This window comes from Neltuma alba, unplaced genomic scaffold (genome assembly GCF_004799145.2).
Source record: "Neltuma alba isolate B1F8T4 unplaced genomic scaffold, ASM479914v2 tig00012079_pilon, whole genome shotgun sequence".
Classification (NCBI taxonomy): Eukaryota; Viridiplantae; Streptophyta; class Magnoliopsida; order Fabales; family Fabaceae; genus Neltuma; species Neltuma alba.
This window is the reverse complement of record NW_021636638.1, coordinates 56003-79822: the sequence shown is the minus strand read 5'-3', so window position 1 is coordinate 79822 and position 23820 is coordinate 56003. Positions and strand designations below refer to the sequence as shown.

General features: G+C 35.0%; 3 protein-coding genes and 1 long non-coding RNA gene across 5 annotated transcripts; 2 read left to right on the top strand and 2 right to left on the bottom strand.

The window, feature by feature from the left end:
• Positions 1-20224, top strand: LOC114721948 (uncharacterized). Its single transcript, XR_003738127.1, has 3 exons — positions 1-11; positions 8280-8285; positions 20143-20224. It is a non-coding gene; the product is annotated as an uncharacterized LOC114721948 (long non-coding RNA).
• On the bottom strand, positions 8713-12266 carry LOC114721947 (protein IQ-DOMAIN 1). The gene is made up of 6 exons (XM_028907841.1): positions 12040-12266; positions 11249-11369; positions 10825-10962; positions 9821-10060; positions 9415-9528; positions 8713-9296 (listed from the first exon to the last, which is right to left on the bottom strand). The coding sequence occupies exons 2-6, from the start codon at positions 11321-11323 to the stop codon at positions 9003-9005; spliced, it is 861 nt and encodes a 286-aa protein (XP_028763674.1). The 5' UTR covers positions 11324-11369; positions 12040-12266; the 3' UTR covers positions 8713-9002.
• LOC114721945 (uncharacterized) lies at positions 15216-18318 on the top strand. Its single transcript, XM_028907840.1, has 5 exons — positions 15216-16089; positions 16176-16292; positions 17162-17316; positions 17407-17611; positions 17928-18318. The coding sequence occupies exons 1-5, from the start codon at positions 15493-15495 to the stop codon at positions 18105-18107; spliced, it is 1254 nt and encodes a 417-aa protein (XP_028763673.1). The 5' UTR covers positions 15216-15492; the 3' UTR covers positions 18108-18318.
• Positions 18766-23472, bottom strand: LOC114721944 (sodium/calcium exchanger NCL). 2 transcript variants are annotated; one of them, XM_028907838.1, is made up of 8 exons: positions 22877-23472; positions 22598-22660; positions 21509-21694; positions 20671-20852; positions 20153-20298; positions 19756-20032; positions 19369-19677; positions 18766-19179 (listed from the first exon to the last, which is right to left on the bottom strand). In XM_028907838.1, exons 1-8 carry the CDS (start codon positions 23214-23216, stop codon positions 18931-18933), a joined length of 1752 nt encoding a protein of 583 aa, XP_028763671.1. In that variant the 5' UTR covers positions 23217-23472; the 3' UTR covers positions 18766-18930. The 2 variants fall into 2 exon arrangements, with proteins under 2 accessions (XP_028763671.1, XP_028763672.1); XM_028907839.1 differs by lacking the exon at positions 22598-22660 and having other exon boundaries at positions 22814-23472.
• Between the last annotated feature and the right edge of the window lie 348 nt (positions 23473-23820).

Below are 23820 nucleotides of genomic sequence, written 5' to 3'. Positions count from 1 at the left end.
TCGAGAGAAATGTCCTTTTTCTAGTTTTATATAGTATTTGGATTTGATTCTAACCAGGTACTTTAATTTTTTAAGTTCATACTGATTGATATTAGAGTCCAGTGACAAGTAGTTGAGAGGTATAACAAGTTAAATATTTTAACTGATGAAAGAGATGTTAGCTTTTCAAGAAAAAACAAATTGATGATTAAAAAAATCGAAGTGGCAAGAAATATTCAAATATTTATAAAGTAAAGTGATACTAACTATTTAAATAAGATCTTAAAAATGTTGAACAATAATTCTCTGTAGCGTTTAAAGGCTCATCAAAATTAAACAATTATTAATTATTTTATCTTATATATGAATTAAAGCGCATGCTAAGTGACAAATGAGAGTTGTTTTCTCCACTAGTAATATATATTGCCATAATTATGACATCTAATAATAATAACAACAACAAGAACTAAACAAAGAGAAGTATCCTTGTTTATATCATAATATGAACGGCTAAGAACAAGATTAACACTTGAAACTTAAGCTTTGACGACCTGAAACTTGCTTATAGATGCTTCTTAGTTTGTATATGTGTGTGCCTATATGAGTATATATAATCATTAAACACAACTTTTTAGCCAATAAATCATATAGGCATACTTATTTCTCAAGAAGGGCAGACTAATGGTGGTGAGCATTTGGGCCTCCTGGGCTGAGACGGTTGGGCTTGTAATGCGGCCCAAGTAATTGGCGCCTCCGTGCAATCTCGTTCATCACCTGTTTGGCTCTCCCCACAAATGCCTGGTTTCCACTATCCCCCTTCGGGATTGGAGAAGGAAGATCACGACCCCGGCACAAGAAAGCAAATGAAAAGAGAAACAGAACCAATAAGAACACTCTCCATTTCCCAAACTTCGTCACGAACGACATCGTTCTTGAGCTATTAAAAGTTTAAAACTTGCTAGTGTGTATTTCAGACTGGTGAGAGAAAGAGAGGGACTTTGTTTTATGGTTGGGTTGGCTATATATATATATATATATGGATGTGCAAACTTAGCAAATTTAATGATGAGGTCAAAGAATCAATCATCGTATAGATCATTCAGAAGGTGGTATAGAGTATAAAAAAATGATCTTTTTGGAAAAGGAACTTTCACTTTGGGTTAGTCACGAGTAAAATCATAGGAGTTTTGAAATGAGAGAAAAGAATGAAGGGGGAGACCAACGTGGGTGGAGCATTTTGCCGACGATATTGATATTTAGGTGTACTTTTAAAAGTTTATAAACCCTCAAATCTCAGAACTTCAACTCAGCTTAGCAATTGGCTGTGAATATTTGGCAGGAGCTTGCATTTGAAGAAAAGAATATACATTGAATCTTCAGTAACCCTTTTCTTTCATAAATGTCAACAGATTATTTTTCTTTTATCTTTCTGGACAACATCTCTGCGGCGGCCTAATTTCCATAGCAGTAAGCAAATTGTATCAAAGGCTTTCATGAATCAGCTCAGAAGTGGAAGTTACATTGTCACAAAATTGAGTGATATTATTTGATACATGAAGCCAAACAGGTAAATTTTCTGATGAGCCCGAGTCACGGGTAACTAACTCACCCTTAAAAGTAAGTACCTATTATTAGTTTTTTTGTGTGTTTTAGTTTATATTATGGTATTAAATCCAATTTGATGCTAGTTAGACTAATGAATCGGTGATTCAAATCAGGATTTTTATAACATAAGTGATAATCTTTGTTAAAACCAAATTTCAAATTAAGTCTGTTACATGATTTATACTCTCTTGCCACGCCCTATGGCATCTGGTATGTCATTATTCATTAATCTTTTTTAGTGAAATTTTTAAATTGAAAAGTTGATCTTTGAAGTCTTTATGTGGCTTCTGATATAAAGTGGCCCCGTTACTTTTTGTCAATTTGCTGAATGTATTATGAGTCAGATTTTGGTGGGCTAAGCCTAATCGTAATCGGCAAAACCAAGAGCTAAAATGAACCTCACTTTTGTGTCCAAAAGAGATCTTCTCAATGATTAATTTTTGCCACGTTTTTCATGCTTCATGTGTGTAAAGAGGTTTCTTGTCATTTTGGATTTAGATTCTCCCAAACTAAGTTTCCCTTCACACGTCAAAATAAAGGCGGCTCTAATTCCATATGTTCATAAAAAGAAGTCATAAAAAATTATACCGTGTATAAATCATGGATAATGATGGCAAAAGAAAAATATAAACCATGAATAATACAGTTGAAAAGCCTTACCTTCATGTGTATTTGGCATAGAACAGTACATTTTTAGGGAGAAATTCTAAATCTCTTCAGCAACTATCAAATAACAGGGAGAATCTTAAAGAAGTTTGAAATTATTAAATCTTAAATAAGACTGTATTGTTATTTGCAAGCCTAGTATTATGAAAAACTTATTAAAGTGTTGTTAACAAACCTGATTTGAGATTTAGTAATTTTTAGCATCTTTTTATAAGATTTTCCCTGAATATTATGGGGGCAAGCAACTGAGATAAGAGTTGGACAAAAAATATGATGATATTTTTTTTAGAGGAAATCGCAAAAAAAAAAACCATGAAATTTGAAAAACACAGATAAAGACCCGTGACAACCTCACTATAGGTTTTGACAACTTCATGACATATTATTATTATAAAAAACTATAGTGAAGTTGTCACAGATTTTTATATGTATTTTTCAAATTCCAGAATCTTTAATTATGATTATGATTATTATTTTTTAAATTGGTTTTGGGCAAGTTGCTGCAAAGCAGAACCCAACTTTTCTTTCTTATAGGCCCAGATGTGAAACTAAGCCCAGTGCCCAATGATGTTCTTTGCGCAGGAAGATGTCAACCCAGCTACAAAATGATTATGAATCAAAGTGGGATCTAACGAAGAAACTAATTTTTTATAATATGATAAATCAAAGTTTGAGTTCTCATTATGAGAGTTTCATATTTATGGAATGCGATTCACTTTCAAAATGTCTTGCTGGTGAAATGCTAAGCTCGTGGAACTCAAATTCTCGTGCTAAAGAGTATAGGTCTTTGAATCCTCTTCAATACATAATATTGGTTAGCTCATATTTATAGTACGTGACAATCCTTCAAATATGATTGTTTTTAATAAAATAATATTGCCATGGTTATGTAATAATTTATCCCAATTAATAATCACGAAGATTTTGTTAAGAATAAGTCAGATTAGTGCCTTTCACGGAACACATACCACATTTAAAACATTTCGTTCCAATATGTATTTCATGAATGTGAAAAAGGCTTCGCCTTTATGTCTTTGCTTGGTTTACTAAGTATGTGAGATAAGAGCCCCTTGCTAATTCAAATGCGAGAAATAAAAACTCTTTGTTGGGAAAGTACAATTTGACCAATACGAAACTTTATTAGTTCAAAAGCATTGTAGAAAGTAACAAAAGTGCCTAATTCAATAGGATTAAATTCAAAGTGTAATTATTTTTCAACGGTTAAAGAATATGACATTAAGGTCTTTCAATTTCTTTAATTGCCTCCAAAATTCAATAATCTTCCGATCTTAAATATAAGAGACATTTTATAATGTAATTTACATTATAAAATAAATATTATATTTGTGGTCGAAAAATGAAAACTTACAATAAAAAAAAAAAGCACATAAATGAACAAACTAATTAGGAGACAATTATAATTTATGGTGACTAAAGTTTCATAACTCAATATTCATCACAATAACTGAAAGGGGAAAAAAAAAAACAGCATTCTCACTGTAAACTACAATCCGTATGAATTAGGAGGTAGAAACTGAACTTTTATATAATTCATGAACAATGCAACTCATTTCAACCTTTATTTAATATACACGAGTCACTATCTCATCATGTAACAAAAGAAACATAAGGTTTCCAACATTAATTCACATGGATTTAACTATTAGTTAAACGTAAACAATACTGTAACCCCAAATCAACCTCAAAAGGTGACAAATACCACTTTTGGGATCACCGCAATACATGGTACCAGTTTCTCCTCCAATATTCCATAATGTGAATTTAAAAAGAGAAGGACTTAATATAATTTTTTATCCTTCAAATTTGCTTTTATTCTAGTTTTGGTTTGTCAAATTTCAAACCATAAGTTTTGGTCTTTCAAATTTCTTTCTATTAAAATTTTATCCTTATAATTTAATAAAAATCTGCATCATTTTGCTCTTTGAGTGACCAAAATTTATGATTTAAAATTTGAGGGATCAAAACCAAAATGAAAACAAATTTAGAGGACTCAAAATTATATTAATCCAAACAAAGGTGATGGTGGGGATCTGGGCCTCCTGGGCTGAGGCGTTTGGGCATGGGATGCGGCCCAATCAACTGCTTCGTTAGGGCGACATCCTTCATCACTTGTTTGGCAACAAATGCCTGGTTTCCACTATCCTCGTCAGGGATAGGAGAAGGAAGAGGACGGCCTTCCGACACCAACACAAGTGAAAAGAGGAGGAAAACCAGCAAGACCATCCCGGATCTACCACACTTGGCCAAAGACGACATCGTTTTTGAGTCCTGAAAACAAGCTATATATATATATATATAGAGAGAGAGAGAGAGAGAGAGTGAATATGACTGCAGAGGGAAGATAGTGTTCCCCAAATATGGCTGGATTGCCTATTTATACTGATCTACGTTACAGAGAGATGTCAAATGGACAAGCACATTTTATATTATTTAGTACTATTAATACATATCAAAAAGTCAACAGGCGATATATTTTACATAATAAATTTCTTTTTTTTTTTGTGGACACTAAACTTCACTTAATTAGTTTAAATTAAATATAAAAAAAGTGAAAGGAATGTATAGATATAGCCGTCAAGACGTGGGTATTGAAGGAGATCAATGTGGGACGGAGGATAAGAAATAGAAGAAATAAGCGCAACGTAAATGTGTATGGATGGATGCATATCCGTTTGCGGCGTATGGTGTTGAAGTGACACTAATTTAGCATTTACTTGGAAGGCTAAGATCAACCCACCAAGCGCCGACTTCTCTCTCTCTCTCTCTCTCTCTCTCTCTCTCTCTCTCTCTCTCTCTGAGTCAAAAACTCAAATTCTTTCATCCAAAGAAAAGGATAATCATGAGTCAAATGTTGTGTATCCTTAGCTTCATCTATTATCCTTTGCATGTGGAAAGAATTGAAAGTTGCTTGTCATTTTGGTTTTCAACCTATTTCACTTTCACACCTATAAACATTCTATCTTGTGGTTCATATATAGCTACTTGGGATGTGTGTGTGAGATCCAGTTAAGTTTTGTACGCATTCTAATGTTTATGTACTAAAAGGAATTGTATCATGTTGGGGGAATTATAAATTATTTGACATCGATCTGTAGTCACTCGTCTCTTTTTATTTAGCAAGCGAGATATTTTGATTAATAATTTTTTAAAAACTTGATTATTAATAAAACATAATAATATCATGTGATTCGATCATGTAGTCAACCCCACCTAATAAAATAATAACTTGTTGTTGTTGTAAAAAGAAAATAAGAAATCATCTGATTGCGCATCACAATTATACCGGTGAACAAGCCAATTGGGTAACTAATGCTTTAATTTATGCTTGGATGGCCATGCCAAAGCTCCTTCCCTGTGTTAGAGAAGCTCAGCTTTTCAAGTGTTAAATTTAAGATGGGAGTGGAATCCCGTTGTCCTTGCATAGAGCTATATTGCATAATGCGTATGAGCCTATGAGGTGATGCCACAAACCTATGGAGCGAAAATAATTAAGGAAAAAGGCGCCGCCAAATATATTTGTAAAAGAAGGAAATCCACCCATACATACATATATACATATATATATATATATATATACTCTTCCGGTCCTTAATATAGAACCTAATTCTTGAGTTGGTTTTGGTCCTAAATATAAGACCCATTTATCATATTTATCAGTTTTCTCTAAATTACCCCCTATAGATATTCTCTCAACCATAATCAAGTATAAGAGAGAGGGGGTATTAAGAAAGATGATTATGGTGTTTTTGGGAAAAATGTGTTACTTTTTTTATAATTAACTAACTTACCTAATTTCCTTAATCTAATCAAATTAATTAAATTGGTCTTATATTAAGGACCGGAGGAGTATATATATAATGCTCTAATATTAAGCACCTATATCAAACCTTTTAATCTGTCGTAGTCCCAAATTACAAAACCATCGTGCTTAAGCATATGTTAATTTGAGTATATATAAAGGGGTAAGTTATACAAGCTGCTTGAAAGCAAGTGGGATCAAATGCGCATCTTTAATTTTCATAAGGAATTGAAAATGTGGTTGCATTGGCATCACCAAATCATAGAGCCATTGGCCTGAACATATTAATTTAGGAATTTAAATTCTTTTAATTAACTATGGATTGTTCATATTCAGCTACATTCAAAAAAAGTTTGAATCTTTGATCCTTGCCTACATTCTACCTCGCCATTGTCGTCAATTTTAATTTAGTGAACTGCTTTTGAAATAAAAGCCATTACCAACAACAATAATACCATTAGGCTATATTAATTAAGGTCAGTTATATGTATTATATTAAGTCATTAGGCTCTATTAATAGCTATATGCCTCTTCACAAATAATTATTCATAGGAAAATAATACCAAAGATCATAATTCCCTTGTAAGATTTATTTATTTATTTTTCTTAGTTTTACCTAATACTATTCTTTCTATGTTTTGTTATCTTGTAGATGTAGAGGCCTTATTCCTTTACAAGTAATGGAGGTCTGATAAGAGGACAAAGATGGGATCCAGTAGTTTTGAAGAGAATTGCATGCAATTTATTTGTATATGACATGGTAAAATACGCATAAAATTTTCCATATAAATTAACATCATCACTTGGGTAAAGGACAAAACTTTGACCACTATATTTATATTTGAAACTAATTGTTTTCCCAGTCTTGACTGGCTTTCCACATACAAACACTTGAATAATGACTATGGTGGAGAGTGCAAATTAATTTTATTTTTGTGAAAGGTTTTGAACTTTTTTCTTCCAAAGTCGAGTGGCCTCACGCATCTAAGATAAACATCTTTACACAATTAAAATCCATATATATCTGGAATAATTCTCATACACATTCGTACTACCTCCAGTTTTTAATATAAGAACTAATTCACTAATTTAAGTATATCAAGAAAATTTGTTAAATTAGTTATTTATAATAAATATGTGTTATCTTTATTAGAATACCATTGTTAATTATGTGTATTAGTTAGAATTACTATTTAATGAAACGTTTAACATATACAATTACTATAATGATTACTTTTAAAAAAAATAAGTAAATATGAGAGATAAGTTGGATTAGAATCTTACATTTAGTACGAAATTAAAAGTCAAACTAGCTTTTATATTAAGAATATGAGGTAGTATTGTTTTTCAGGGTTATTATTATTGTTTGCCACTTACAATTTAATCAAATTTTACTTTTGATTCTTGTATTTAAATCTTATGTTTTCATCTCTATAGTCTCATGAAGACTTGCGATGAAGGCTACCAACGAGTTATAGAGATTAAAACCAAAATTCGATTAAACTATAATGACTAACGATAATATTAATCTTATTTTTTTAATTAATAATGTCAACATATCTCGCACTAAAACAATTACTGAATGCTATCAAGCTCAGAATTGCAAACCCACACATATGTGCGCGTATCCTGAAATTATTGGGAGGGTCACCATCTCTATGTATATTTCTACTACACTAACTATTATTTAAACATTTGTTATATAACACGCTAAAAAAGAGAAGAGTAGCCAGTGATGTTAACGTTGGTTGGTGATTTAAATCAATAGTTGTATTTGACGGCAAAGCAAAATGGATCCTCTGTATTTACTGATGGAAAGGTTAAAATATAATTGAAGTGCGTGACAATGAGATAGCATCTAGGGCATGCCAGCTACTAGCTACTTCATGAAATTAATTTAAAAACCTTACTCGATTAGTTACCAATTAATAACATCCAATAACCGAGATGGTTATTGCACTGTCAGGAACCCCCCCCCCTCTAAATCAATTGGGGGTTATAAAAAATGTCAACATCATTACTAACCTGATTAATGTTGCTTTATAGCTTCATGCCATTACCAAAAGTGCACTTATTTTATTACTGCCTCCTCTCTCCAGTGCTACTTTTAATTTTTTTTTTTTAGGGTCTTATTATTCACATATTTAAATTCTATCATTATTCGTCAAAATCGTTTGACTGAACTGACACTTAGTGTCATCTTAAAAAGGATGAGGTTACTTGTTTAACCCTTTATGAGTAAATTTATTGGCCTTTAACTATATGATTATAAGAAGCCAACTAATTGCGCTTAATTAACTCTAATAATTTTCTTTTAAGAGGTTAAGCAAAGGATGTGCCTTGTTATACTTTGATTCCTTTCTCTTAATGAGCTTGAGGGCTTCAAAAGAGTCAATTGATCGTTTTTATAGCCTTGTGACCAGCATATACAGATTCAGTCCCTCCATTATTCTCATGAGCTCAGTATTGATGTATTTACCAACAATAATACAAAGTTGAACCATAACTTTTATAAATTGACACTGATGGAAAGCCAACTGGTACCATTTAATCCATCTTATCTTCTCCACAAGTACTGGTTTCTCGTCAAGCGTTTTTCTTTTTGTCAGCTTGGGATAAGTAAAAGTAAAACAAAAACCATGTGAAGATAGACCTGAAATGCAGAGGATGGTAAATTGTATTCAAGCTAGAGCCAGGAATCACTAGGGAGATGCAAAACTAAACACATTCTAGTTATATGCAAAACACTGAAGAAATAAGTCTTCTAACACTAATATACACACTGAATATCAGATTCTCACCAAGCCACAATTCCAAAATTGATAATAAAAAGTGCAAAATGAACACCCGACCAACATTTCAAGCCATTTTGATCTGTCCCAGGTTTGGAAAGCCATCAACCCTTGATTTTTGCCACCTCAAACAGCGCAAACTACTTGGACAGACTGTTCTTGGACAAGCCTGTAGTATTTTCCTTTGCTTTCCCAGTTTCATTCCCATTAGCCATAACTGGTGTGCTACTATCTGTCTGGTCTGTTGTTGTTGTTACCTTGTCTGATTTGGTCCGGTTCTGTCCATTGGGCTTCTTTGCTTTAGGGGCCTGAACCCGAATCCGAATTTCCCATGGGCGAGCTGCCACCCATCGCTCCATCCAGCTCCAACCCCAGCTTTCTTTGCCAAGATTGAAAGAAGCTTGCCCAATATATTGGCTGCAGTTGGGTCTCCACTGCATTTTCATCATGTTCCCATAATTGAATAAAGTGGAATAGTCCATGGATTTATATAGCTCATATAGCAAGAGAACTTGATGTTTAAAATTCAAAAAGCAAGTTTTGTTGTTCCACCTGATGAGAGAATGCATATGCCATGGCTCGCTCTCGTTTCACGGCTGCTTCTTCTCTCTGTTGTATCCTGGAAAGTATCTCCTCCATTGTTTCAGACCCACAGTTCCATTCCACCTGTTCACCAAAATGAGAATCATTGCAGGAAAGGTAACAAGGCTCATAGCCTTTGGAGGCAAATATAGGAATCCAGAGTAGGGAGGTTGGGGGTTGGATGTGTGTGGGGTTGCCTCACCAATTAGAGGCTTTTACTAAGAAGACTGAATTGCAGACTTACAAACACATTATTAAAACATCACAAAAACTTATCCTGTTGATTTGAGGCTTCACAAAAACTCACCTCACATCAGGAGAAGTAAAAGCCATCACAATCACAAGCAGATGGTAGCAATTTTAATTATTATTATACCTCGAGTTCATGAAGCTTGGCCTCCAGCTTCAACTGGTTTTCTAGCTTTTTTTGCTTGATCTTGGCTTCTGTTACCATACAGAGTCTGCGGGCTCTAATTTGGTCCTGTATTCTACACCATGAATGTATGTAGCTTAGTGCAGTTGCTGTTTGCTCTCTCGCCAGGTGATCTTGAATCAAAGCTTCAAATTTCTCGGTTCCCCTCAGATTATTAAAATTAGATTTTGGAGATCTCCTTGCCTGTATAATTGTTGGAGAGCGAGGAGGGGGTCAGACACATCAACTTCGAAGGCGGGGAGAAAAATTCTTATGCAAATTTTATTACAGAAGATAGGCAAACCAAATCAATCATTTAACCAAAAAAAAAAAAAAACTTAAGTATTGGCATATCTTCCCACCTAGACACCTAATATGTTTGATCTACCCAAAAAGGCTCAATTTATAAGTTCTATATTTAACCCAAAGGAAAAAAAAAAAAAACACTTAAGTATTGGCATATCTTCCCACCTAGACACCTAATATGTTTGATCTACCCACAAAGGCTCAATTTATAAGTTCTATATTTGTTGAACTGGCTAAAGATTAAATCCATACAAACCCTACACTAAATGCCATTTCATTTGTTATATGCATAAAAGAGTCTGGTTGATTCGGAAGCATAATTATCATAAACATGAAATGTGCTCATAAAAATTATGTTTTGTTTCCAGCATGCATTTCATACAGAATTCATCTGGAAAATCCAGCCAGAAAGTAAAAGTAAAATTGTATTTTCTATTGTGAAAACAGTGAGAGAAAATTACACAACCAGCAGATAATGTCACTATGTTCATAGGGCTGAGACTAGAGGATGGCTTCCTTTGTAAGTTCGGGGAAGGGTTTGAACTTCACTCATTAAATTTGATTCGTTAGCATGGTTTTGGCAAGGAACAAAGAAACAAGAGTACAAATATCTAGCCAAACTCACAGACAAGATAAAGGAATTGAGATGCATATTGATATACCATGAATGAACGAAATGCATTTTGAATGCGAGTAGCAGCAATATCTTCAATCAACCTTGTTGGAACTGCTCGATTTAACGCTGGAGCTTCAACGGGGATGTTGTTTGACTCATCTGCCGTTTCAACACTAGATTCCACCTATTTCAGGAGCAGTTTATGTCATGTGTTCTTAACAAGTGTTTAATGTTCACTTAGTAAAGAATGGTTGTGCTAAGAAGAGCTCAAAACAGAGCCAGCTTCAAGTAGTGCAAGAAAAAACATAGCAAGTTGATGACTTCACAAAGATTCTAATCCTCTTCAGTAGGTAATTCCCAATAATAATATACTAGAAAAGCTAACAGAGAGACCCAAGTTCTCATCATGTGTGCAAAACTTTAAAAGAAAAAGAAAAAGAAAATGCTGAACAGTCAAGTGAAGTTACTACCTTTTCTTGTTGTTTTGATTTGTTTTCCTTTTTCTTCAGTCTGATTATCGTCCTAAACCATTTTTTTGGACTCATTCTTTTGACTCAGAGAGGCAAGACGTGGAAATTGACAACAATAAACCTGCATTGGAATAACACAGTTACAGTAAATGAACGACAAAAGACAGGCCTTTCAAATTTCCCTCAGGTGCCGATTTATACAGAGAAAATTTAATTTCCCAAACGTTGGAAACTTATTCTAAAGTCACTTAAAGGCCAAGGTCCTTGCAAATTCAATAAAAGTAAGCTTCCATTATATGTAAATAACAGTTCAGACTCCACAAAGCCTAGAGGATAGGATCTTTCATTATATAAACCAAGAGCACGCATATACATGATAGAGCCTGCATGAATATTTCAAATCACATATCTTAAAAGGGTTTTAATTCTTTCAGAAGCAATAAATTCCTGGAATCAGCTCTGAATATCCCGAACGTAATGTGTTACACTATGGTGCAGACAGCATCACCCCAGATTAAGTATTCACATTCTTTGAAGCTTGAGAATTGAGGCATTTAAAGCACTGAAACATGAATCCCATACTCTTCTACAATTTAATTACCCAAGCCTTTATACATAATTATTAATGCCACTACATCAGAGCACCGGAGTTCAATAGAGCCGCTTCCTTATTAACAAGAGCAACAAGGCTTCATCTTTCAAATTGAAACATCATTAAAACATTAAAATCTGAGATACCCAGAAGCAGAAAGACCGATGAAAAACAATGGCGAAGAAGAAGGGACACGTACCGGAGAAGAAAAAGCAGGGACCTGAAGATTGGCTGCCGACGATGGGATGGTGTGAGGGTGGTGATATAAGATTAGATGAAATGGAAGACAGCCAATAGCTTGCATGGTGATTGATTGTTTTGAATACTGAAAATGGTGGAGCGACTAGCCAACTACACTGAAGCGGATGGTTTATCTCTTGAAAGATGAGTAGTCCATATGAATGAAGGTGAGGAAAGGTAGGGATCTCCATTTCCAGGTGTGTTTCCAAAATAGTCAAAAATCGCCATACCTATCCCCTCACAAGTGCGTGAGACAATTAGTTGTAAATTTAAGAAAAATTGTTTAAAGTTTTAAATTTGATAAATTCTATATTAAAGTAAATAGCCATTTCGCTTGTTGAAAAGCTTGATGAGGAATCAGGGGTGACTCAAGTTAGTAACTTTCATGATCATTGGCTTTTTGCTTCAATATCACAGCCTAAATAGTTGGCACATATCCCACAAATAAATCCAATTTCCACAAATGTTCGATGTTAGATGCCATGACTCATCCAACTAAGGCCAAATGAAAATGAAATATCACCAATATATATATTATCTTCAAGTCTGCGATTGATTGAAAAGATGGGGCCATGGAGGCTCTAAGATTGGTTCAATGATGGTGATGGGAGTGTCTTTTGTTGATAATAAAACTCCTACCTGGATTTGTAACCTGTAATTTATGAAATGGATAGATACTGATTTTCTGTTTAACTATTTGCCTATTTGTGTATTAAAATTGATACATATGCCAGTTTGTTTGTTGGGCCTGAAGTTGAAAAGGTTGTTATATCTTTTCCTCGTTGGCATCGCATAAAAGAGACAAGACATATTGAAACTCCAGTTCATGTACGTAATTAATATAAAAGTGAACCAACACCTATTTTAACTCGACAGTTCCCTAACTTAATAATGATGTCTTATGTAACGCATTGTTCCTAATACAGCCTAAGAGTCAAGTCATGTATATATAAAAAAGCTATCTGTGGCCTTTTAACTTCCAGACGGAAAATATATGTAATATTATTTCATTGTGTAAATGAAAGAGAAGAGGAATCTTAATTAACACGTACAATTTCTTTCTTTAAAGGAATCCAAAGGCATATTTCATATTGTGCGGTGTATTAATGGAGTAATAGATCATATGTTAAGATTTAGGACAACTAGAATGTGAGCATTATGCTACATGGGATAAATCACATCATTCATGATTTATAAATAATTTTTTTTAATAAATTTTATATTACATAAAAACTTAGGTTCTTAGTTTGAGATAAATCAAATCAAACTATCCATTATAGACATTCCCCAATCTCAATATATTACTGCTATCTATTCTGAATATAAGTATTAATTAAAGGGTTTATTTTGATTCTAAATATAAAATTTCAATTTTTCCCATCAGCCAGGTGAGCAGAAACATATATGACAACTGATGAACTATAATAACTTTCTCGAAAAAAATGAGTTGAGACAAAATTCTTGTCATATATTTGTCTCTTATATTATAAATCACGCACATGAATGGCTTAGGGAGAGTCTTAGACTAAAACAGCATAACCGATCCTGGTGTATTGTCTTTGGACTTTTATCCTGGAAACTATGGGACGCCTGGAATCTTGATGTTTTCTCCCACGAAACTACTAATCCCCATCGTTTGATCAATGGGATTCTGCCTTTGAGCGAGCAGCTAGTGGAGTCCAGGCTCAGGATTATCACAAACAAATGCATCTAGCCTGATTTGAAGATTTGTTCTTTTCTTTCCAACTCTCGTTCTGTTTTTCTTTGCTTGTAATTATTTGCGACCAATTATATCTCTTTTCACTAAAAAAAATATTTCAATTTAATTTATTTTCTAAACTTATAACTTTTTTTCACGAACATTTCCTATTAAGTACATGTAGTAAGGATGCTTTCATCAGGAAATAATTTCAATCCAAATAATAATAATAGAGGATATATTAGAAAATTTAATATATTTTTTTAAATAATTAACTTAATTAATTTTTTTATTCTCTACAAATTTGTTAATTTGTTATCTATCTACTTCATATATACTATATATTAAGGACCGGAGAAAGTATTAATTAGCTTGAAAGTATTAATTAGCTGTATGACATATTGACATGCATTCATGTATAACTGGCATTAATGTGATTAATAAGACTCTTTTATCTCTAATCCCTTGAAGGTTATACAAAGTACTCGTCCATTTTTAAATTTAAGATCTACTTTATAGTATAATTTATATTATAAAATAGATGTTATATTTAGGACTAAATGAGTATTAATTACATACGCTTTCTTTATTTATTGACCAAGGGCAAAGATGAAAAGTTTGGTCTCCAATTACACCATAATAAATGAATAACGAAAAATTAGGAAATAGTTCCTATAATTAAAAAATTAATTGTTAAACGACACCTATAATTCAGAATACCAATATTTTTTATATATAAAAAATATCAAAAGTATCATTTCAAGGATTATTCCCTAATTAGTTTTTCAATCAGAGTTTTTATCCTAATTTTCTAATAAATAATTACGTTTTATTAATATGTGTAAAATGATTGAAAAATCATTTTATGAAATAGTCGTTGATAGTCTTTACACTCTACAATCTCCATTGTTTATAATTCATGGATAATTATAAACTAGCTAAGTGTAATTGAACTTAGATTTTAGGCGAACCGTGATCCAGTTATTTCTCAAAATATCATTAATATTGCATTATAGAATCAATAAAGATTTTTTTCTTTTTCTTTTTACAAAAAATCTCTCTAACCGACCACTCAATTTGAATTCAAAACTTGGTTTATATTGTCAAAATAAGGGTACTAGATATCTTCTTTTTTTTTGGTTATATGGGTATTAGATATCTTTTATTAAAACAATATTAATCTATCAAAAAGCAGCAGTCAGTCTACACAGTGCTTACAGTTAAGAATGACATTTCATTATTTTTTTTTTCCACGTATAGATATTTTTTCATTTGAGGCAGTTAAGAATGCAATTTCGTAATCCTTTATTTATATTTTTTCATTTGATAGGGTCAAAAATTAAAATTCCGAAATCAAAATTAAAATTAAACCATTTTTTCAGTTTAAACATTCATTTTTAGCCTAGTTTTTCCTTTTTGTTAATTTAATCCACTCTGTCTGATCCGTCTCTCAGACAAGACAAGCACAACTGGATTTGAGAAAAATCCGAAACCTTTCAGATACTTCTTTTCACTCTCTCTAATCTCTGCTCAATAATTGGCTAGGCCTTTTGATTTGTTCCTCAGATTCCCCCAGCCAATGATTTAGTGTAATCTTCACCTTCTTAGATTTTCCTCCTGGATATATTTAATCCGAGTGTTGGGTCTGATATCAAACACGAGATCTCTATACCTACAAATCTGCGTATCTGTTTTTGCTTAAAAGAGCTGACCATGAAAGTGATCAAAACTACGCATAGCGTAAGGAACCAGAAGATAACAATAATGACTCGAGAAGATCAAATCCAAAACTGTGGCAATAGTTCTGGTGGTGACAACTTTGGAAGCAATTCTGGTAGACCATGCAAAAAGCCAAAGTTGAAGAAGATCCCAAAGAGAGGACCTGGGGTAGCTCAGCTTGAGAAAATGAGAGTTGAAGAACAGCAAAAGAAAGATGAAGTTATAGCATCTTCGGCAATTTTACCACCGTTATTTTCTGTATCTTCAAGCAAATCTTCCTATCTGGTTCGATCAATTCCAAAGTTTGAGCACTACGATCAACCTTCTTCTTCTCCAATCTCATTTCCTTCTCTGCCACTGCGAAACGCGGATGATAATAAAGTGTCAAACACTGTTATAGTTCCAGGCCATGGGATTGTCTCTGAGTTTAGGGGCTCCCATGAGAATAATGATTTTGAGAAGAGCTTTGTTGTTGAACACGGGTTGGTTTTTCTATCTAGCTTGCCTCATGAATCCAATTCCAATTCCATTAGGCCTCTCCCAAAATGGGTTCGAACAACACAACCACGTCAACAGCCTCCATCTTCAATGGTAAGATACTTCTCAATTGGCATCCTTTATTAGCTCAAATTTCTACTTTGGTGTATATAAGAAAGGATGGTTTGTGGACCCTGTAGGTGAATGGCTCGTCAGGGACTTCATCAACACCTTCACTTCGTTACTCAATAATGGAGCCCCCTTCAAACCAAAACCAGAGTGGTCACTGGATGCCTTTGCAGATGCAGCCTGAGAAGGTAAGTACTTGCAAGCTGTGCTTTTATTCATAGTTTACTCTATTTTGATTGATCTTAGTTGTTTGAATGTGGCGTTTGATTATTTTCATGTGAAATTGAGGAATAATTACAATACAAGTAACAATTTTGGTGGTGGGTATTTAGCCGAAATGAGGCATGAATCTGAGGTCAGGTGAATAGGTGAAGAGAGAGAGATGTTCGTCTCACCTCACACGTTGGATCTACCAAAATCTTTTTCTAAAAAAATTACACTCGGGCCTTACAAGTTATTAGTATAATGATAAATTCTCTTACTTGATGACACCTTAGCGTAATTTCTCCATTTTTTTTCCTCTCTCTCTCTCTCTCTCTCTCTCTCTCTACCTGAATAAGAGAGACGTTTGCGAGTTCCATCTATCGTGTAGGGCCTACCAAAATTTCTCTCTTGTTTTCTCTCCCCGTCTGAATCCTCACCCTTTAATCTCCATGGTAGGAAGAGATGGCTCCTTTTTGTCGTCTCGGTTCTCCTAAAAGCACAATATTTCACCAAAAGAGGTTGTTTGAAATCACATAGTGGATCGATTTTAATTAGGTCAGAGAAAATCCGATGACATCTTTGATATTAATGCCAAAACATAAAAAACTCAAATTGATGAATGAATAAAAATGACAACTTTCCTTCTACCTTTATGACCCAAAAAAAAAAATCTCTTGTTTTCTTTCAATAATCAAAGGGTAACTAACATATCTTGCTTAATTCAATGAGATTTTGAACTAAGGGATTTAGATAAGAGATGTTTTTTTCCCTTTCAATTTGCGATGAGTTTGCATATATACTACTAGTATATAAATCTCTATATAAAACTTTAATATTTTATACTCAAGTGCAGATGATTGGCATGAAAAGGTCATACCCCTTCTCTCAGGATGTCCCACCTGCCCCTTTTAACTTTAGGTTGCCTACCATTGCTGCTCCTATGAAAATGAACGAAACTTGTTGTGGGAGCGGGAGTGGATTTTACTATGCTGCCAATGCAACTTTCAGGTTGTTTCAGTTTGATCTTTTGGTGATTACATTGTAATTGCAGATTTAGTTTCCTCATACCATTGTTTACTTATTCATCAAATCTTACAGAGAAGTCCCTTCCTCTTCAACATCCAACTTAGAGGCAAACTCAAAGAGACTCAACACAGTAAATGAGAATTTCAATGGAGGCATTCTCGCAGTGTCAACTCCAACACCCACTTCATCATCTCCGCCTTCAAAATCTAAGTCTCCTCCAACAGTGCTAGCATTTCACAATCAGGAATATCCTCAACAAGACTCCCATTCTTGTCAGGTTTTGGCAAACTCATTTTACCCTTTTCCTTTATTACAGAAGTTCTTTTAAGTATTTACTATCTACTTCAATAAAAACTTAGTATGAGATTCCCCTCCCCTCTCCCTATCATGTGATCCTGATCTATCAGTTATACTAATTTTTGTTCTCCTGTTTGGCTGATTTTATTGAGGGAAAATCCCACACAAAAAAAACCTGAAAATTACTAAATTTTAAATCATAATTGTTTCCTACACTTTAATAGGATTTAACTGCACTTGACTTGCAGATTTTCCCGTTCATTGACTATGCTTAGCTTTCATTTTGCATGCTAAAGGGGATTGTAGAAGGTCAAATTACTCAAGCGCCAGTATTCAGTAGATTCAATCAACTGCAGCAACCATTCTATATCTTCATCCCGCCAGTAGCAAAAGCAGCACAAGTAGGCCAAACGGCTGCCAGAACTCAGAATGGTAATGGAGTGCGAGAAAGTGTTGATTTGAATTTGAAGCTATGAACATACTTTTCTTTATTACTTCTACGCACCGGCTGCTCCTCGCTAACGGACTCTTTCAGAAAAGACACCTTATTGCTTTTCACGCGAGGAACTAATGCCTCTGAATTTCTGCTGGTGATGTGTCTTTTAGAATTTTTTTTATTTTTTCTGTATCCATTTTTTGTCATTGTATTTGTTTAACTGGTGGTAATATAATGACAAAATTCTGCACGTGAATTGGGGAGGCATTTGGCCAGTCTTTTAGTTTTTTATTTTTATGAAAAATAATTCAAGTGAGCATCAGGGCTCTTCGAAATATGAACTTGGTTATCTCCGACACAAATGCCCACACAGATTTTTTTTTGAAAAAAAAAAAACAAAGGACAAAGCATATGCCCATGCATAAGGCACCGCCCAATAAAGGATATTTAACATTCAGTAGGAGGCTCTTCACCTACTCCTTTCACTCACATATACCCGCTGATCATTAAAATATCCAAAATTAGTTCAACGGTATCAACGCAAAATCTAATGAGTAGGCTAGTATCGGTGTTACTAAGTCACATACGTAATATTAGTGATTGATTTGATCACTAAGCCATAAACTTCATCGTCCAAGCAGAGTAATCTTCATTCTTTCGCCATCAAGAGGGAGAAATGAGGACGCTGGGCAAAAAGATGACATCAATTGAAGACAATCTCATCATTATTATGTAAGTCTCACACCTAAAGGAGGCTGGCAACCATAGAGCACTCTCAAGGAACACTATAATAACAAAACATCCCGACAACTGAATTTATTAAAAACCAAACAAAGTAATGACATTTGAAAACATTTCAAGGCCTATGACCAGCCAAACACATAATCAAGAACATACACCAAGACCAGGGAAAATGGGTACAGTAGGATAGCCATTATAGCCGTCCAGAGAGGGAAGCTGGTGCGGAAGCTGGCAAAGAGACCCATGACAACGCAAACTATGACAATAACCAGCACTTCTGAAGAGAAGTCCCATGTCAATCCCCTTGCATAGACAAGGGCCAAGAACACCGATAGGCACAGCACATTGTTCATTGTCACTGCCCCATATAGCTGCAAAGACATCGCAATCAGAATCCAAACATAATTCAAATACAAGTTCCTTACTTATTTTACAAGCAGAATAAAAACTTTTTGCTCAATCACTCCATTGATCCTCAGAATTTCATTTAATTTTATGTTTTGGTTAGTGAGGCATTTTCCCTCTTATCAGAAATGAAGAGTGCAGAATAGAATGCAAACCTCAGAAAAGGTTAATGAGGCTGTTTCCCTTTTATCACGACTGGCAAAAATGATTGCTGACACTGCTTCACTGGAATTTGTAGCAAAAGGCAGCGCGATGAAGGAGATGAAGAAAGCAGGAATGCTTGTGGCATCAGAAAAGTTATCAACTGCATCAACCAAAGGATCAGCAAATACAGCTGCTACGATAGCCCCAAGAAGCAGCAGCAGCACTGCTTTGATAACATTCCATTTAGTATCAGCTACACCCTCCTCAACTGTATCGCTATGATTTCCCACATGCAATAGATCACGTTCCCTTTCAGTTTCCTGCACAGAAAATGTCAGCCATTCAGAAGCTCCATAAAGACAGACTTCCTACAAGTAGTTCAGCAGAGCACCACTTACTTGGTGAAAATCGTTTAAGAACTTTATTGTCTGCGGACCAGCATCCCCAGAAGCAGCCTTAGAACGCATAGCCCTTCGAAGCCATCTACGTATAGCATTTAAAAATTCATTTACATCAAGACGTGAATCCCGAGAAGTATCAAAATCTTCCATTATTCTTTTTACAGCATCATCATGATCCAGGTCAATCCCCTCAAATTCAATTCCAATAATTAGTGCTCTTAGTTCACCGTAAGAAAGGTATTCATCCTTGTTCTCATCAATTCTCTTGAACAACCTGTACTAATATCCATTGAGAAGTTAGTAACTACCAAAACAAAAAAAGATGAAAATATGAGAAGAATACTTATGCTATAGGAAAAAAATGTGTTAAGTCCAATCAGGAAGAGCAGCTGACTTTCTAATAATATCTTCATCAGGTTCACCATCATCTCTTAGTAACCTTCCCAATGCGTGCTGCTTTAAGTGTCTCAAAAGGCCTAAAATAGCGTGCTTGTGTTTCACATAATCAAGTTTTCTCTTTTGTATCCAAGGCTGGAAAATCTGCATTTTCCACCCCACAATTTCATCAGGATACGGAAACAATTCTCAGAAGTTACTATTTACAATAATGAGGTCATAAATTTTAGTTCCAATATGCAGTGATCACTAAGTGCCAGTCACAGCTACTTACAAAAAATAAAATATATATATTTAAGGCTGGATGCAATGCAGCTGCTTAAAAGTAAAATACTTGCTAATCGCACTGAGTCATAAAATAAAATGTACGGAAACCTAGATAATCAGAAGTATGGTAATTATCTCTAAATTGGTCAATTGCATATCTAAAGATACTAAATACGGTCAACCCAATAATGGAAGTGCTCAGAAAACAAAATAGATACCTATCGCCAATAAAGTAACAGTACAGTTTACCTGGTAAAGGCAATAAGCAACCAACAGAGACAAGGAGACAATGAGTGCAATCAAAACAGCCAGGTGCCTTCCTGAAGTTGACTTAAGAATTTGTGGTAACTGAACAATCAGAAATGGAAGGACGGATGCGGCCATAATCATTGCTGCATAACTTGTCCAAATATCTGTACTAACACCGGAGCCTGCAATCGGAGGTTATATTAAATAAAGGATCCTTATGAATGATAATTCCTACACTTGGACAGTATGGCACAAATGCCGAAATAATGGTCTCACAAAAGGGGGAAAAGAAAAGAAAAGAAAAAGAAAATAGCAGGTCATATATAACTCTGCCTAGCACCCTTCTCAAGGTTACAAACCAATACAACTAAGAACTGAGACACAACAAGAAGCATCAATTCAGTATATATTGACCACCTCCTTCTAATTTCCAATTTCCCACTTCTCTTAAAGACACCCATTTAACATTAAAAAAATATTGAAGAGTATTTACAAATGAACATGTGCCATGAAGATGTTGCATTTAATTAACCAAGGTTTCATTCTCAGTTGGCCAAGTTTCAGAGAAAATTGGTCAAACTCCCAGTTATGCTCCATTCTTCCGCTTTGATCAGAATGATTATGCCTCGATATCACGTTATAAGAGTAACCATAAAGCAGTCTGAGAACATCTGCACTTACTTCCTAAAACCCAGGCACACGCTGACTAAATGAGCATATTGCTTGGATGACCACTGAGAGAAATAAAGACTTTTTCCTCACCTTGGGAAAGGAAAAGAATGCTAACCTGACTCTCTATTATGAAATATGTGACGTAGAGCAGCATAAAAATACATACCGGTTAAGCTAAACCCCCTCGTGTCTTGTGAATCTATTGCTTTTGAATCCACAAGGTCGCACTTCCCAACAATTACGCAGGTTCCCCAAATAATAGTCAGAAGCAGAACTGTTGACCCAGCTAGCAAGCCCATTCCAACAAAGACCTGACTTTGAGCGGTTTCTTTGCTACCAGAAAGCCCGGATACTATAATAAACGAGAGAAACAGATTAGAAACAATAAAAGGCAAATTACAGAACTTGGTGGATATTAGTTTTAATAGTGAGATGAACACAAAAAGGAAGTTAACAATAATCAGAAGATTTCGCTCAAGAGAAATTTGAACATAAATACAATATCACATGTGGAAACGAAGTTCACAGTATCAAAGGTCATTTCACTTAATGGCGCACAAATAGCTTTATTATAGTAATCCGGTATGTCTCCTCACACAAAAGCCTCTTGGCTTGATAGTAAAGAATAAGGACAACAAGGAACATACTGGACCCTTGATTTACTTACGGAACTGAATAGCTGATGGTTCAGCAAACACTTGCCGAAATAATTTTAGAAATTATAGAAAAGTTACATGATCTTGAATTCAGTCACCAAGGTCTACTAATGCAATCAAAATTTATCCCGACTATAAGATCAAAAGTTCAAAGTTTCCGGTTCAAGTAAAATCAGTACTTGAGGGAACCAATCAGAAAATTTATCCCAATTTTCCTCCTTATTCCTGCCTTGGACAAACCGGTGAGGTCTTTTTTGACCTTTTTTTTTTTTGTTTGGGGGGGGGGGGGGGGGGCGTTGGGGGTGTTTGAAAACATGAACCTTTCTTTCCTTTGAGAGCTCGGTCCTCACGGGAACCAATCAGGAGGAGCAAAGAAAAAAAAAAAAACCGGGCTCTCGAGTTTCCTCCATAGTCCTGCCCTCGAGACATATCGGATAGATCTTTTGACGTCCTATGTTTTATCCCGTCATTTCAGCCATCAAAAAAGAAGAAACCCCCCCCCCCCCTCAAGCAAAACAAACAGCGCCCACAGAGAGAAAAGAAGAGCTCCTATCAAACTTCGCAGTTCACCAAACAGATACCAAGAACCAAATCCTTACCGAGTATAAGCATGGCATCTGGAAGAGCACCAAGGATGGGAAGGAACAAGCCACCAACTATACCAGACGTCCTATGTTTTATCCCGTCATTTCAGCCATCAAAAAAGAAGAAACCCCCCCCCCTCAAGCAAAACAAACAGCGCCCACAGAGAGAAAAGAAGAGCTCCTATCAAACTTCGCAGTTCACCAAACAGATACCAAGAACCAAATCCTTACCGAGTATAAGCATGGCATCTGGAAGAGCACCAAGGATGGGAAGGAACAAGCCACCAACTATACCAGGGCCCAAGATCTCAAGCAAGAGCTCACTCCCACTGGACAAGTAAGTAGCTGCCTTGTACATAAGAAATCCATAGATGATGATGAGGAACAAGTTTCCAAGCACAGTAGTGGTGCAGGGTAAGAACCCATACGTCTGTTCACAGGTGGACTCCGTCAGAAACTGAAACGTCCGGGGTAGCAGTATGTGCTTGCTCTGCACAGGATCACGAGAGACTCCATCTGAGATCGGATCAGAGGAGGAAGACGATGATGGAAGGCGGATAACGTGGCGGCCATGAGCGTGACCGCAGATGAGTAGGATTACAAAGAAGAGGGTAAAACGGGTGGGAAGAGGCATGGATAAAGAGAATCAGTATCAGAAATTCAGAAGCCGAAGGTAAGGGAATATGTACAAGACATATACCAAGTGAGGTATGGCTAGGAAGGAAGTCAGAGAGATATTCAACAGAAAAGAAAACAACGACAGGGGAATATTTGACGGGTTTTTACGGCGTTTTCATCAGAACTTTCTGTGGGGGCGGCAGGTGGGAGCTAGGCAGCTAGCAAATCAATCCAGCATGCCGCGAATGTGAAGCGGGTCCTGGGCAGAAAGCGCTCGAAGAGAGAGGAGGAGAGAGAAGAGAGTAAATTTTTTTGTCTGCTGGTTAATTATTTATCAATTTTACCAGTGAGGTGGCCGACTCCTAAGCACTTATTCCCCCCTCCCTTTTTTTTTTTTTGAAAATTCATCAATTAAAAATTTCACCTTATTTTTAGATTAAAAATAGAGAAAATTGGGAATAAATCCCTCATTAAAAATTTAATTAGCAAATGTGACTTAAGAATTTTGTACAACTTAACTTCTATTATATGTAATTTATCTTCCCTTGTGTGTAATTTGTACAATAATCTTCCTTTGTGAGATATACAGCACAATTTTTCTTTGTGCAAATAAAATTTTC